The sequence below is a fragment of the Empidonax traillii genome, unplaced genomic scaffold (assembly GCF_003031625.1).
Source record: "Empidonax traillii isolate 1590-97213 ecotype Southwest subspecies unplaced genomic scaffold, ASM303162v1 scaffold129:size1329583, whole genome shotgun sequence".
In the NCBI taxonomy this organism is placed as follows: domain Eukaryota; kingdom Metazoa; phylum Chordata; class Aves; order Passeriformes; family Tyrannidae; genus Empidonax; species Empidonax traillii.
This window is the reverse complement of record NW_020955322.1, coordinates 849,236-865,472: the sequence shown is the minus strand read 5'-3', so window position 1 is coordinate 865,472 and position 16,237 is coordinate 849,236. Positions and strand designations below refer to the sequence as shown.

General features: G+C 42.3%; 1 protein-coding gene across 4 annotated transcripts; it reads right to left on the bottom strand.

Moving 5' to 3' along the window:
- Positions 1 to 2,300: 2,300 nt before the first annotated feature.
- On the bottom strand, positions 2,301 to 15,746 carry PLSCR5 (phospholipid scramblase family member 5). 4 transcript variants are annotated; one of them, XM_027883587.1, is made up of 10 exons: positions 15,709 to 15,742; positions 13,572 to 13,648; positions 12,792 to 13,009; positions 10,752 to 10,903; positions 6,385 to 6,427; positions 5,324 to 5,544; positions 4,231 to 4,392; positions 3,448 to 3,609; positions 2,509 to 2,591; positions 2,301 to 2,426 (listed from the first exon to the last, which is right to left on the bottom strand). In XM_027883587.1, exons 3-9 carry the CDS (start codon positions 12,802 to 12,804, stop codon positions 2,553 to 2,555), a joined length of 792 nt encoding a protein of 263 aa, XP_027739388.1. In that variant the 5' UTR covers positions 12,805 to 13,009; positions 13,572 to 13,648; positions 15,709 to 15,742; the 3' UTR covers positions 2,301 to 2,426; positions 2,509 to 2,552. The 4 variants fall into 4 exon arrangements, with proteins under 4 accessions (XP_027739388.1, XP_027739384.1, XP_027739387.1 ...); XM_027883583.1 differs by having other exon boundaries at positions 2,301 to 2,591; XM_027883586.1 differs by lacking the exon at positions 13,572 to 13,648 and having other exon boundaries at positions 2,301 to 2,591; positions 15,709 to 15,746.
- Positions 15,747 to 16,237: the final 491 nt, after the last annotated feature.

The window sequence follows — 16,237 nt, the reverse complement described above, 5'->3', positions numbered from 1 at the left end:
TGAAAGTCCAGCAGGCTGCTGAGGGAGTTCTAAGGAGAAGGAGCAATCCCAGCCCCAGTGCTTCTTCTATTCAGGGCCTGAGTCTCTTCCTGTGAGTCCCAGAGGCTGCCTCTGAGGGCAACCAGAAGCATTCAAACATACTCGTATACATTCACATTAACAGCAAAAAAAAGGTGTATTAACACAAAAAACAGCAATAAAGTCACCAACTGCAAGAAATCCAGTATTATCATCTGGTTGCAGTTCATTAAAAAAAAAAATATATATGCACGTATTGCTTACCTACAAGGTATTTACATGGACACTCATAGACAAACTCAGCCCTGCAGGGAAATAAAACCCTATTTTGTGTTGACTTCAAAGGAGGTAGGACAGATTTGCTTCAGAGATGTCTTTGGCTTGTTAAGGATCATAAGAAGACTGAAATTGCAGAGGAAAAGGGGATCCTGCTGATCTTACCAGGCTGACAGTTCAGACACACACAGCTCAACAACACTGCACAAACGTGGTTTTGCACAAGACAAGATTATGCTCTACAATAATACTCACTTCTGTCTAAAATGGAAAAGAGATTTAAAGAAAAAAAAATAATACAAAGATCTGGCTCTTTTTCTCAGTCTACATCAGAGTAAGTCAGGAGTGAAAGGGCTGGATTCAAGAGCGTGAAATTAGCGAGAATAGCAAAAACCGTCCTTTATTCCTCTGCAAAACCATAAATTTCCACAGGAGGGAGCTTCTTGCCCACGAAGCTGACAGGGTGTTCCTCCTGGGAAAGGTGGCAGCAATGGTTCCCTGCGAGCTCATACCTTGTGCATCCTGATTGCACTGCTGAGGGTTACAGCGAGAGCCAGTGACGAAATGGTTAACAGATAATGATGATTGTCAGAGCTTGTTAACCACAATTATTTTCAAGACATATGTAAATCTGTATAAATACCCAAGTGTGGTATATAATCTCAAACATACTGTTTAAATCTATAAGCATTCCTGAGTTAATTTCACTATGGGAACGTTAGTTGCAACTTCCTGACTTCACTGTGTTTGAATTCATATCCATGAACATTAATTTAAAATTAGTCTAAATATTTGTTGAGAATTAATCACCTGATAAATTTAGCTCTTTTTCATTTTTATGAATTATTCATTATCTCCTCTCTTTCCGTTGATGTGTTGGTTGTTTGCAAGAATTGAATTACTGGTTCACACTGAAAAAAAAAAAATCCAGCATTTCCAGTGATTTGTAAAATGTTCCCCTTAGAAACTTGACTGGTGATTATGCTGGGTTTACCACCAATATTTTATGGCACTGGTTTGCTTCTTGAAAGACCCACTGGAGTTTTTGAGAAGCATAAGCAAGTTTATACAGCAAATATTTTGCAACAAAAGAAAAAGTTTCTGTTTATGTCTTCCATATATATCATGGATGTTTCAAAAAATGAAGCTTGTATGAGTAAAAACCTGTTGGTGGGAATGTTTGGGAACAGTATGAGACGTTACTGAGGGGATGAACAGTACAACCACTGAACTAGAAAAAGCTCTTTTTGCACAGCCCTATCGTAGAAAATACCTGAGCTTGCCAAAGGAAAAGAATAATTCCGTTCTAGGATGGCCTCAGGCAAGTCTGAATGAAAAATTATCAACCACCAGATATTGTAACAGAGAGCAAACCTTTTAAGGAAGACCTTGAGTGGATGGCAGCAAGAATCTTTACCACTGGGTAGTTCAAAGTGAAGTGCTTTGTGTGCCTCCAGCGTAGAGAGGATCACCTCTCAAATCTTTTATGTGGCCTGCCTTCAGTGGAAATAGAGGAAGCCCAGATTTCCTGAACAGAGCTAACATTCCCAAGTCTAGTGTTGGCAGCCTCATTTCTGGCTGCCACTCATTAAAACAATCTTTGCCATAAAATTAATTTACTTGCCAGCATAACTTCCCTTCTTTCAGCACACTGGAACAGGTAACATCTTGAACTCCCCATCTCATGATGTCCTTGTATTTGTTACTTTCAATATCAGTTTGCTACTATTAATTAAATAGCAAATCAGAAAATTACTTCGAAAATTATAAAGAAGCAGCTCCCCCCCCCGAACACACCCTCGTGGGGGTAGTACCTGGTACCAGCACCTGCAAAACATCAAAGGCTTCTCTAAACACAGACTTTCATCAATGATGCTGCAAGCCTTCACCTAACCTTTCATGATTTCCCATGCAGGAACATCAAAAGAGAAGGAAGAGAACAGCACTGTTCCAAAGCAACAGCGCTCTGTGGGAAAAGTACGTGTTTAGCTCCAACACACATAAAGTGTAAGTGGCAAATTGTTATTTACGGGAGACATATTTTAATAAACATCATCATTAGCTCCCTGTCTTTTCCTATAAGGAACAAGGATTTTTGCAGTTCAAAATCATGTCCAAAGCTCAAGTGATTTCTGGAGGAAAATGAAAAAGAATTAGGAAGTATCTAATGTGTAAGTCTTCAAAGCAAGAGGATCAATTTATGTTCATTTCTACCTCCTGAAACACATTCTGCATATTTCATTGTTTCTGTCATCTTGTTATAATCCATCCAAAGAGTTTTCAAAGAACATTAAGTCCTACAAATAAACAAACTGTGAATTAGAGATGGAAGGCATAAAAATGCAACAATTACTATCAAAAGTCTTACTTGTAGGTTGTTGTTACACAAAGTAATTAGATTAGGCAATCACTTTCCATCACTGCCACTGAGCAACAGGAGTTTTGGGGGGGACAATCCAAAAACCTTAACTGTCATTTCTATCCTAGCAAAAGCAAAATTTTATGAATTGCAGCAATTTTAAGGCAAACACTTTTCAGTGAATAATTTAAATATTTTTTAAATTTTGTTTTATATTTTCTGTAAGTATCACAGATGATTGTGAAACCACTGCATGTTAATATTGACACAACTGTGTTGGCAGAAGAGGTACACAACAAATACCAATTTGTAATTCTAGAAAATGGGCATCTTAACTTCATCTTTACCCCTAGCACTGAGTGTTCTTCTCATAAAATTCTTATCTTCACAAGGGAATTTTTATATCACCTGAAGGTTTTACATTGAACACTTAACAGAACTATTGGACTGGTTTGAAATGACCACTAGAAACAACATAACTTTTTTTTGTTTCATACACTTGTTCAAAACCAGTAAGGGGCTTTAGGGAGTTTTGTAGGTTCGACATGTTGAGATTTGATCCTGCCATATTAAATATTGAATATATTTTGTTTAATAAAGAAAAAATTAAAAAAACTAAAAAAAACCAAAAGCAGACATAAAAATTGAAACGTTTTCAACTAATTTATCTTTTAGGTATCAGGTTTGGCTTTGCACTGCACTTACACCTTTGTAGGATCACAGCTGACACCAATGAGCCTTTGGCCCCAGTCTGCACCCCTCTATAGGTCTGCCTTTTCCCTGTGCATACTTACAATGAGGAAACAAGCACCAATCATTACTGCCTTCATTCTCACATCAAGATCCACAGGGACTTGGATCCCGAAGTTGGCAGTGTTGGTAAAGACGTTGTTTACAAACCCAGACCAGAACTTGGAAATTTTGCCAATCGTTGTCATCTCATTGAGAGCTTTTACCTGCACAAATAAAAAACAGGAGCAGACATAAATGTAAATAAATCAAGTGCACACTGATGACATCTCCACAGAATTAATGACTGTGCCCTGACATGCAGAGTATGCTATAGTTGTCAGGTTCTCCTTTTATTCTTATGGCTGAGATGTTCTATTAGTGTCAAATTTGCCTTTAGGAGTGGCACACAAGAAAGGGTCTCAAGTTTGGAAATCAGCATCTTTAGAGCTGACAGAAAAGTGCAGGAAAGCAAATTTGAAAGTTTATACTTTTGTTCCTCTCTCATAGTGTTGGTCTTGCCCTGTCTCATGTTTCTGGCATGCTCCTCATCACAGTGCCCTGGACCCCTGGCCCCTGAGGGGACAGATCTGTTCTCAGCTACCATCTGCTTGCTTCTCACATTGTACTGACATTTCAGACAGCACCCACTGCAATCTTCTGGTTTGGGTAATGAGTTGATACACCCCAAAGTTCCCTTATGGTTCTCAGCTAAGGCAAAGCACTTTGTTCACATCAGAAAACTCCATTCAAGGTTTCTTCAAGCATCTCCCATTCCCCCTCTCATCTGAGAAATTTATTCAAAACAGTAAAACTCTTAAATTCCTAACACTCATGAGCAAACCTACCTCAAAGTCAACATCTTCAAAACAGCCACAGGTTGCATATGGGCCAATTATTTTTAGTACATCTTCTTTACTTTGATTCTGTATAGTAAACTTCGGCAGAAAAGGGTCCCAGTTCTGTACAACATACCCAGCTGTTGTACCTGGTGGGGACTGAACTTCTAACTAGAAAACAAAAGGAAAAAAAACCCACAACAGCAAAATGTTTCAAACTAATTTCATATTAGTACATTTTTCCTTTATAGTGTACTGTTTATATAATGCCAAAATACTTATTTATTGCATACAGTGATATGTAAGTTTACCAAACAGCGAACTGGATATTGCAAAACAGTCTAGTGGTGTTTTTAAATGTAGAGGAAAATATGAAGCTCAAAAGTGCCACCAGAAGCAAACATCTTTTAAATAAGACTTTATAAAAGCCATACACTGAGAAAGGATTTTGTTATTGTAATCAGCGAGTATCCTATAAGCTTTTTTAATAGCTGTGCTACCAAGGGATCTTTTTTTTTAAAATCCCAATGAAGGGCTGAGAGCATAAGTGTAATATAAAACACTCTCATAAAACAAGAAAGAAGTAAAAAATATGGAGAAAATCTCTGATACTCTATGGGACCTCCACTCTTCACTCCGAGCAGCTCACTTCCATTTTCTGCAGTTTCCCAGAGATATGTGGCCTTGAGGAGGCAGAGCCACAGACCGAAGCATCAGCCTCCTCAGAGAGCTGCTCCCCAGCCACACCCAGACACATCCACGGCCTCCAGGGATTTTCCATCCTTTCCCCTCCTGGACCACAGTGGGTGATGTCTCTCTGTGCCAAGGCAAGCAGTATTTTGGGGTGTTATGTGAATGGGGAGCTGTGTATCATCAGACACAGCAGCTCTATGAGGGATGTAAGGAAAGCGAGGTCCCGTGGAAGGCAGGGGAGGCACACTGGGACCTGGCCTCGTTGATCTAAAGGAAGGTCTGCAGTGCCCCAGCACGAGCAGGGGCTGTGAATTCCTTCCTGCCACCCTGGCAGAGCTGCAGGGGGCTTCATCAACGCTGTGCACATAGGGCAGGACGCTGGAACAAAAAGCATTTGGGCTTCCCTCACCTCCTGCAGGAAGCAGGGGCACCAGCAGCTGCTGCATCTCAAGGGTCTGATCACCCTGATCACCTCCCGGCCCGCGTTATCCGCAATCCTCATGGTGAGCGACCTCAGCGGCGAGCACACCTTACGGTCAAAACACTCGTTCTCTTCTACTGCAAAGTAAACTCTTTGCCCCAAGTGGTTTTTTATCTCGTATCTGCTGGAGGTCTCTGTGCCAAGTATGGCTGATAAAGCAAAACAAGTAGAAGGTTAATTTATTATGATGTCAGTCTATGTATATATGAGTACATGCTCTAAAGACACAGATTTTTAAACAGATTGTTAAAAAGAAAAGTGCTTTGAAATACCAAAACAAAGAAAATATACAGTTATAAAGAAATAATAATGCCAGGTCTGTATTTGGAAGAAATTAGTTCAAAGGCTTTGATTTGCCGTATGCTAAAGTACATATCATAAAATAGAATCCATATCCTGAGTTCTGGTTTAGGCTTTTTCTTACTTTATCATCTGTGAAAAGTAATACTATGAGGCTGCCCTACCTCAGTAACTAAGCTTTCACCCAGTGGGTCATTCAAGAATCAGACCAAAACTGTTCTGAATGGGAGAAAAACATTTTGGAGTGTTTTACCTGCAGAACTTAATACTTGTTCAGTACTTTGAAATTCTGAGAAACCATGTAATTAGAAACTCTTCTGCCTCACTTTCTGTCTTCTGACCTTCATTTCTCTCTTTGCTTTGTTCCTCCTTTGTTAGTTATCGTTAAAGACAATACATTTTTCCATGGATTGGAATGATGGTCAGACTTTAATAACACTGAGGTGGAGGTGTCTGAGGGAAAGAATTTAGGACCGTTGTAGAGGCTATTCCCTGTAATCCTTCTCTTCTCAGTGCTTTGCTGCAGAACATGCATACAGTAAAGTGAGCCCTCCCTCCACCATCACCACATCCCAGTCTGACACGAGGGCACTGAGAGGCTTCACAGTGAGGAAGGGGCAGGACTTGGAAGCCTTTTGGAGACCTCTGTGTACCAGCCCTGGCAAAGAGTGGCAAGGATTGCACCATACCTTCCAGAAGCTCCACTTGCTGATGAATAATTATCCGGTCCAGCTGTTTAGAAAAAAAAAAATAAACAAGATGGTGGGTCTCGGATAGGTCTGGGGCTGCCAGTGGTCACCTGTCTATTTTTATTGCTCCTCTCCCTGTTACTGGGATTTCTTTCCTCCCAGAGGTGCACAGGCTGGGTGCCTGAGGGCTATCTCCATCACACTTTAGAATTCTCTCTGAAATTATGGCCAAAGAATGTGACACTGGGTGCTGTGGCCATGTAATTCACCCACACATTGGGAAAAAAATAATCTTCATGGGGGAATAAGGAAGACAACAGCAACAGAAAGCTGTGTGAGGAGCAGGACCCACTTTTTGCTCCTGTTCCTCCTGCCTGGCAGAGGGGAAGCCCCTCATCCCAAGGCTAAGGTTGGTGCTGGGCACTGTGGCAGTGCAGGAGTGAACAAGGCTGGGTTCAACCTTAAAATGTGCTGGGACCACATCCCAAAGGGCCTCAGGAGCTCTGCATCCTAAATCTGGCAAATGGTCATGCCAGGGTGCCTGAATGAGCAAAACAGCAGCTCTACAAAGAAATCTTACCTGGCTGAAAAATCTTCTTACCCCGTGAGCTGGTTACAAATGCAGGAGAAAAACTGCTTGCCATGAGACCCAGCTTTGCTGTGCTTATCATCCCTCTGACATTATTCTTCTTTAGAGAACAGTTGTTGGTATTATAAAACCAGCAAGACTTAATTTCAGTCTACCTTTCAGTTTTATGTGACTTTTTATGCCCGTTTTATGGGCTAGTATATTAAGGCTTTACCAGCCTTTTCCATAAATTCCTGATGGGCAAACGGTTGGCACAGGGTCCTGCCATTCCTCACAGCTGCAGACAGAAAGCACACAGCGACCTTCTGAGACCAGCATGTCACAGCTCTCCAGTGCCTGCGTATTTTACAATTGATAAATCTTGCCTGCTACGTATTCAAACTGTTGCAGCCATTTGTCACTTCCAGTCATCTCCTGCAGCTAGTTCAGGCTGCAAAGAAAAGCTGGCAAAAAGAGGAACTTCTTCATCCCTTTCATTAATCTCTGAAATGTGCATGCCAGTAATTGAAATAATAAAAAATATTTAGGCTTAAAAATATTCTCCCAAGAATCTCTGCTGTTTGTTTAGGCTTGATGAGAGATGTGAACTCTTGGAGCTCACGGGAAGGGCTCTGCTGATGACAATAGAATAAACAAGTTAAAGATATTAGGGCTATTTTGATATTTTGGTATTGATTTTAATACGGATTTCTTTGCCCCACATAGACTTTCAGAGGGAAAAGAAAATTAATGAGCCTGAACTGTTAAAAGCTTTGAGTGATTTTGGTCTGTGCACTGGTTTATTGTGCACAATGTATAAACAATGTTGAGACAACACAGCAGTACCACTTGTTAGTCTTGTTTTCCCTTTCACTGGTTTCTGCCAGGCAGCTATTCTGATGCATTTTTATTGGGGCACTTGTGGATTAAGGGAATTCTGCACTTGCATTTGAAAGCATCCAAAGCCCTTTGGTTTACAAGGGTCTGGTTCTCTCTCAAGCTCAGATATGTTACAATTCCTTATACACAGCTAATTCTCAGTATTCAGTTCTGTGGGCATTAAATTTACATCTGATCAGTCTAACCAAGCCTATGCTAAGAAGCTTTTTGCAAAATTGGTTAAGCCTGAGTGGTGGCACAACATGAGGCTGAGCCACTCAGGAAATTCTCCTCCAGGGTCTCACTTGTCTATTCCTGCTGGGGGAAAAGGTTCCCTTTACTTTTATGATGGATGCTGAACAATTCTCCACATTATGGCTGTGATCTGGAAGATGATAATGAGGTTTGGGTAACTTTTTTTTTTGGCAGGAAATTATTTAAATAGTGTCACTTCTGTGATAGTTATAGGAAGCATGGTGTCTGTTTGCTGAGGCAGAAGCAGCTTTTTGCCCTTCTCTGGTGCACCTGAAGCAGCTGACTGAATTGCTCTTTCACCTGAACCCCGCATTTGCAGGGTGAAATACTGCTGTCAGGCCTTAAAGAACAGGACAGATATTTTCCTTTCCTCTTATCCAGCACTCTATACTGTGTCCTTGAGTGGCCATTTAGAATGAGATTGTAGGGATCCCTCTGAGATTCACTAAATCTGGATCCTTGTTTCAGAGTCAAACATATATATATATATGCTCTTATAAAGAAATATATTCAGCTTTTTCAAATCTATCCAGCTATCTTCCCCACTCGGGCTGAAGATAACCCCAGAATGTCCTTTCTATTTGATATCCTGTATTAATTCACAAACACTTTCTATATAATCTTTCTTCCAGCAATAGAAATTAAATGTGTCTCTTTCCCACAAGTTGTTTATTCTTCTAGGTACTCAGTCACGGTTCCCTCTCTGGTAGTGTTTTTTTAAGTCTAAAGATGAAACAACTGGAGCCTTCTTTTAAAGCAGGTTCTCTACTCCCCATGCCCTTCCAGTCGCACCTGTCTGTGCCTGTTTCAGTTTGGACCCACCTTTCCCCAACACACACAAGTAGCAGAAGGATACACAGTCTTCTAATGGCATAAAAAAATGCCCATTTCTTCTAGAAACGTCTCCATTTGAGAGTTTCATTACGTGAAAATCTCTGAGTCCACCAGGATAAATTCCAAGTGATTACCCTGGCAGCTGTGAATCCCACATTCATCCTGCAGGCAGCCCTCTCCCTGCTGGTGGGACCTCCTTTCTGCTCCAGTCTATCCTGTCTGAGCCTGCTTCATTAGTCACACAGACAGGATGACTGCAGCATCACACCCCAAAATGCTCTGTGATGCACAGGAACTCGAGCTGGGGGTATCTGCTGACAATCAGCATTGCACACATGCTTCCCACTTCTCAGACTGCAGAGAAAATTAAGAATACTTAGCAAGGGCTGCAGCACAGGCATATGGTTCTGGGGCCCAGAGCAAGCATGAATGAGATCTTCAGTTCTAGTTACAATTCTAAAAGCAACTGGCTTTTCTGCCTTTATATCAGATGTAAATCTTCTATAAAATGGAGCGATAGTTTTTGCTTGCCTGCATTGTTGAGGTAAATCTGAGGTGTAATTCATGTTCCTACAGGAGCCTGGATGTGTAACCTGCCAAGTATTTACTATCGGAATCACTTTTAGACTAAAAAATGCAGCTTCCAGTCTGTAAGCAAATGCTCCTGTAATTGACAACACACATCATTTTGTGCTTGGGCACCTGGAAATGAAAGCCATAACTCCACATGAAAGACTGCTTTTGAAGGGTCTCCAGTTTCATTAGCTATCTAGGTAACAGCTCCAAATATAAAATACACTCAATTTCTGCTTCTATACAAAACTACCAGAACTGTGTGCCTAAAAAATACAGACTTTGAGAGAAGTAAACATTTCCCATCATCACCAAAATGCAAACACAGCAGATATGTGGGCATTAGAATCACGACCTGACTACGCTGGGGGCCTGATTCTGTCCCTGCCCATCCCAGGCAGGGTGTTTGACTCCTCACACAGCAGATATCAGAGTGGCAGAATCCAGCCACAGGTGAAATGCAGACTGGAGTCAGTGGCAAAGTGACCATTTTTACCTTCCTGGTAAAAAAATTCAGGAAGACATGAAACTTCTGCACCAGAGCTGCAGATCATCACAGCTGTGAGCTCCCAGTCCTGAGAGGTTTCACAGGGTGAGAGGAACAGCCACACATTTAGCAGTAGGATGGAGAAGACTTAAGCACCCCCTCTCCTTCCCTCCTTGTGGCCTACTTGTCTGCTCCCATTTCCAAGCATTTCCCTCTCTCAGGAATCAGCACTTTCCTCCCCCTCAGCCCCATGAAGAGTGGGTGCAGGTTTTTAGTCTCCTTGGGAGCTTGGCTCCCCAGCAGAGCAAACCTCTCACCTGCAGAGGCAGGAGGAACGTGCTCAGGAGACCCTGATGTTCCTCAAAGAATGAGATGTGAGGAGGTGACAGTTCCTTCACACACTGCCTGTTTCAGTCTCTTTGAGGCCAGCTGGAGTTTAATAACCATTTCCCTGAGGGTGAGATCTTAAGGAGCTGGAAGGAAACTGGGGGAACAATGAGATGCATAATACTATGACCTAGAAAATGTCCTAGAAGGGAGAAAACAATAGTTTTGGTGCAAAGGAGGCTGCATGCATAACAAATTAATTTCTACAGAAGTGAATGACAGAAATGAAGAAAGAGCTTGTTATTCTTACTCTCCCAATTTCACAGTAATATCAAACAAGGAAAGAGCCTCTACATCTCCACCCACCACAACCTCATCCCTCAAGGTATCAAAGCAGCATATGAGGAAAACATAACAATTCTAACATTTGGAAAGATTCAGTACCTGGTTCAGGTATTCTAGACCAGGTGGCAAGTTATGAGTGTGTGATGTTTGCTTCCAGAGACTCGTTGGTTCAACAGGCTTATTCTGTTCAGGGATGTCGGAAGAACCAGGGAGGCAATCCTTAAAGATGGGGTTGGTTTGTCCTTGAGACTCTACATGGATAAAAAAGGAAAAGAAAATTAGAAATTAACAGGGCCAAAGAGCAGTTAGCTTCCTGGATCAAAGCTGCAACAATAATACCACATGTTGCATGTGACTGTATCAGTACTTTGGTTCAGATCAGAAATCAGGACCCAAAATGAATTTCCTGATGGTCCCACACTTCAAGAGTTCTGATTCACTTTATAAAGCAGCCTTAGAATTTGCAAAGAAGTGGACTGACTGCAGGTGAAGCTAAACCAGGAGATGTCTCTGAGAGCACCTGGTCTGCTCAGCTGGTGAGCACAGAGCCCGTGTGACAAGGCTGGGGCTGGTCACTGGTCTGCACTCACACACACAAGGGCAGCTGGGGGGGTTCAGCCTGGAGGGGCTCAGGGCAGACCTCACCACTCTCTAAAACTCCCGTAGAGGAGGTGTCAGGTGGGTATCAGTAATTTTATCTCATGTGTGACAATACTTCAGCACAATAGGGTTTGCGGTCCTGAAGGAATTTTGGCTCCAAGTCTGAATCTCTCTTTTGCTGCTGTGGGTTTAAATGAGATCCTTTAGCATTATTTGAACTCACTGTGAAAGATTCATCATTTAATAATATTTTGATCTTAATTTGACTTTGCAGCCACTGCTTTCTTTCAAAGTCTGAGACCACAGGAAGAAGTAACCCCTTTGAATTTGTAGCTGGCTTTTAAAAATGTATAACTGGGTAATAAATATTTTATATGCTCTTCTGCATCATTTTACCTCACAGGGTTCTGTTACTGCCGTAACTCTTGTTGTTACATGAAATGCCACGAAGTGGCCCAGTGTTAGTGTTATTCTTGAATAATAAAGAGAAAAAAAGACAACAAATTGCAGTTCTACCTGTCAAATTTTAAGCTATACAAAAATCAAACAGTAAATACATTAACTATTAATGACAATCTGAGCTACTCTGACACTTTGACTATTTTTATGGATGATTCCTATTTAATTTCTAATATAGGAAAACTCAGAAGTTACCGTACAATACAGTGAGTATTCTGTACATGTTCCTAAATGAGGTATATTGTCAAATTTCTCCACTCTAAATGCAGTATTTCACACCATTACTATTTCACTGCTTCTACTAACTGGTACACATCAAAAATATGCAAACCAGACCTCTCTTATATGGCTAAAGAGAACCAAAATAAAACACCCTCACCTATATAGCTAGAGTACAACAATGCTGTAAAACCTGCTTGGTGCTGTGTACCTTTCATGCTCGAAATGCAGAAGGTCTTGAGTATTTTGGGAGCAAAAAAGAGGGGTAAAAATTTGGCAAACATGGAGAGACATTGCTGAAACTCCCTAGGCCAACATCTGCCTCTGCACATCTGAGTATCCAAGCAGCTGCTACCAAAAGCCAGTACATGGCAAAGACAAACCTAGATAGGAGTGATCTGATAAAATCCAGTTACTCTTCAGATATTATTTTCCATACATGGTTAGTAGGACTCTGGCCAGTTTTGAATGTGAAAATCATTTGCTGATGTAGTATTTTCAAAGGGGAAGAGGGAAGAAGTGTGCAAAAACAGGGGTACCTTTTCCTCAGTGCCTACCCTTCCCACGCATTCTGCACCGACAGGTTTAAGCACAAAGATACAAACACTGAATTTTATAACTGAATGCAGATTCTAACGTTTGATAACATATTTTATTCAAATAACACCCTAGTATGGATTTTAGTCTCCTTAGGAGCCTCTTGGATGCTGAAAAATTAGAGGAAGGCAAAACAACTGTGCTTTGACTGATGTGGTTTTAGCCTGAAACACTCATTTCATCAGACTGCTGATTGCTGGAAACGTACAAGACTGTAGTTTTCTGTAAACATGATCTAAAAATACAGACTATAGATGCACTTACCTTGAGAGGCCATGACGCTTCCTGAGTTACTTCTTCAAAGGAAGCCAGGTTAAAAGAAAAGGCTTTTCTTGTTGCAGCAAAGAAAAAAAAGCGCACAGCATGCACAAAACTTCAGAAGGTGCCTGTCTACTTGATATCAGCTCACAGAGAGCGGGAGATGTGTCGCCTTCCTCATGGTGCAGAGCTGCATCGTCTGAGCTGGACAACAGGGGGAGATGCTGCCAGCCAGCCAGGAACACTGATCCATTCCGAGGCGTTTGCACCAATGGAGAGAGGGAAAAGGGCTTTGTGAGCACCAAGAGGCAAAACTTTAATGTACCCGCTGGCTAACTGAGCACAGCAGACCTAAAATTATGCTTTGTCATGTGTGTATTAATTATGAGACTGCAAAAAGTCCATCTTTGTTAATTCAGTATTTATCTTCAGATAAATATCTTCAGACTATCCAGTAAAGACAAAGGAGTTCATGAACCTGTGGATGACCCACCCCTAGAAGTGTTTAAAGCCAGCTTGGATGAAGCTCTGAGGCACCTGATCTCCTGAAAGGTGTCCCTGTCCATGGCAGCGGGGTGGAACTAGATGATCTTTGAGGTCCCTTCCAACCCAGGCCATTCTGGGATTCTGTAATTTCCCTGTTGCTGACCCCAGTAAAAACATTCTCCATGTACAAAGCAGGAAAAGCTGCCCTGGATTTCTCACTGTATTCCATGCTTAGCATCAACCAAGGGATGTCATGTCTAAACCCAGACCCAGAAAAAAGGGAGAGTCACCTTGACTTACCTGCTCATCTTTCTGCCTTGAGTGCCCAAGTGGCCGTGGAGATCATCAGGAGATCTGCAGGCAGAGGGGATGCATGGCTCAGAAATGGCACAGCCTAAGCACACAGCCCAGCAGAGCAGAGGGAGCTGTTGGGGACCATTGTCTGTCCCCTCTGCTATTGCAGGTTCTACTGCTTTGAAATGGTCTGCCAGGAGCAAGGCTGAGCAAATTAAATTCCAGAGTCTACAGTTCAGGAAGATGCTGATGAGGATTCCCTGCAGGAAGATTACAGAATATCCACCTTCAAAAAAAAAAACCCCAAATTATATGGAAGCTGATTTTTATAGACTGCACTAGCAAACGCAAGAGCCTTGGGTCTATTTACAGATTTGGGTATGTGAAGTTTCCCAGGAGTTTATCATTGCCTGCTTGAGAAGTCTCTGGGTGCAGAGGCAGGTGCAGGCCAGCCCAGCAGCCACACCCTGCTGTCCTCACCCCTGCAAACACCCAGAGACATTGGCAACAGAAGACTTTATCAGAAGACTTTATCCAGGCACAGAGGCAGTCATGCTTTGGTGATATTTGGACATCCACAAGCAAAATAAGAACCGAGAACAAACATTTCACAATTTGTGTATTGCTATTTCTAACCAAATCTTAAGGACTTCAGGAAGCAGAGTGGCAGCACCCAAAGGAGAATTCCACCAAGACACTGAGCTTGCTGTCCCTGCCCCTTGAAGAAGACTCTGGGGAAGGATAGCATTGCCTCTACCATTTGGAGTCTGGGCAGTAAAACAGAATATGCTGCCTTCCTCTCTAAGAATGTGCTGGATATCTAGAACACATTCACAGCTGTTAGAAAGATTAAAAAAAAAAAAAAAAAAAAAAAAAAAAAAAAAAAAAAAAAAAGAAAAAAAAAAAAAAGAAAAGAAACTGAGTGTACACACATGTATTCCCTCTAACACATTCTTGCTCCATCCCATGCTGTAAAACTGATAGAAACTGATGGGTAAATCCTCAGAAAGTGCAAATTAGCATGGATCCACTAAAATCAATGAGACTATTCAGATCAGGGCAAGCAGTGCTTGGCTAGAGGAGTTTATACATCCAGAACCTTCCTTTTTACCTTGTAGAAAGATCACATTTTATCTTTTCTATAACTACCACTTCTACAAAAGCTCGGAGATCCATCCCTGCTGAGCTGGTGCACAAACACCACTGCAGTTAATGGTGATCACATGAAATACTGCAGCCTGGAGGATACCTATCCATGGACTAAGACATCATCGTCCCTAACACAGAACTGAAACGCTGACTTTCCCAGGAAAGCACATCATAATAGTCAACCAAGTGGATCAAGAGAGCAAAAATGTCATCTGGCTCAGCACAGGTGCTGTTTCTCTGGAGCCTAATCCCTCTGCCATTTTCATTCAGGCATCACAGCCAGAGTGTGGCAATGGTTTCACAAAATACACCTTGACAAGAGGAAAACAGGAGACAGCAACAAATCTCAAAGTATTAGGAAAAGCTGTTTGTTTGATTTCTTGTCCTGCTCCCTGCTGCTGGGAGAACTGTTCCATGAGCCCGGAGCAAGACACTCGCCCTCATACTCAGCAGGAAAAGACAACACTCCCTTTCCCCACTGTATCACCATCAGCTCCCTCAGGGGAGCAGAAACTGCCTCTGCTCTTGTCCCCACGGTCTCGACAAGTTCAGGTAAGAACTCAGCTCCTCCCCACCTGCCCTTCCTGAGCTCCAAGCAGCCAAGTGTTAAGAGCAGGGTCAGAGCAGCACGAAGGCATCATGAGATGCACCCCAACCTCACCAAAAGCAATGCCTGAGCTTCCCTGCTGCTAAGAGGGATCATGGCTAATCACTGTTTCCCTTTTAAATTCCCTTTCCTCAAAATACTAGTTGTGACCAGCATTAAAATGCATTGCTATCGTCAGTTTTTTAAATAGGAAATGATATAGCCCTTTTCTTCCCTTTCCTTTAGCACAGGGAGAAATGCTGAGCGTGAGCATGAGTACCAGACCGTGACCCTGAGCAATAACGAGCCCCAAGTTACGTGTTTTTACGCAGTATTGCTCTCTGCAATGGGGGTGGGGGGAAGGGAAATAATTTTCCTAAATCAGCCTCTGTTTCGTATTGTTCTCACCTTGACCTTTGGTTGGCGAGGCGTCTCGCTTCAGCTGGTGTCCGTGGGAGCTCCTCCCCTGCAAGGATGTCTGCATTCCCGCTGGAATTCCGCAGGCAGGTCCCGGCTGAGGGGATGGATCGCAGCTCGGAGCAAAACTGCGGGACTGCCCTCCCTGCCGGCCCTGGGTTGGCATCGCCATCAGAGGCTGCTGCACGAGGTGCCTGCTGGGCACGGGATGACAGAAAAAAGGCAATATTTAAAATAACAAACTCTCCACCGATCTGAGCTTTATTTTGCACAGGAGAAACAGGATTAAAATAGCAGTCTTAAAGTGACTGTGCAAGGGAAAATCAAGGAGGGAACCTTTCGAGCACTTGTGTTTAGAGATGGTACATGGTACTGAATATGGATCAGAAATTTTAATGCCCCCCCCCCCCCCGAAAGTATTTATAGGGATGAGAGACTATAGATGTCAGCAATCAACTGTAATTGAAATAAACTCACAAACCAGCTTCCACACCGAATTCTGGCACAGGGGTTGGACAAG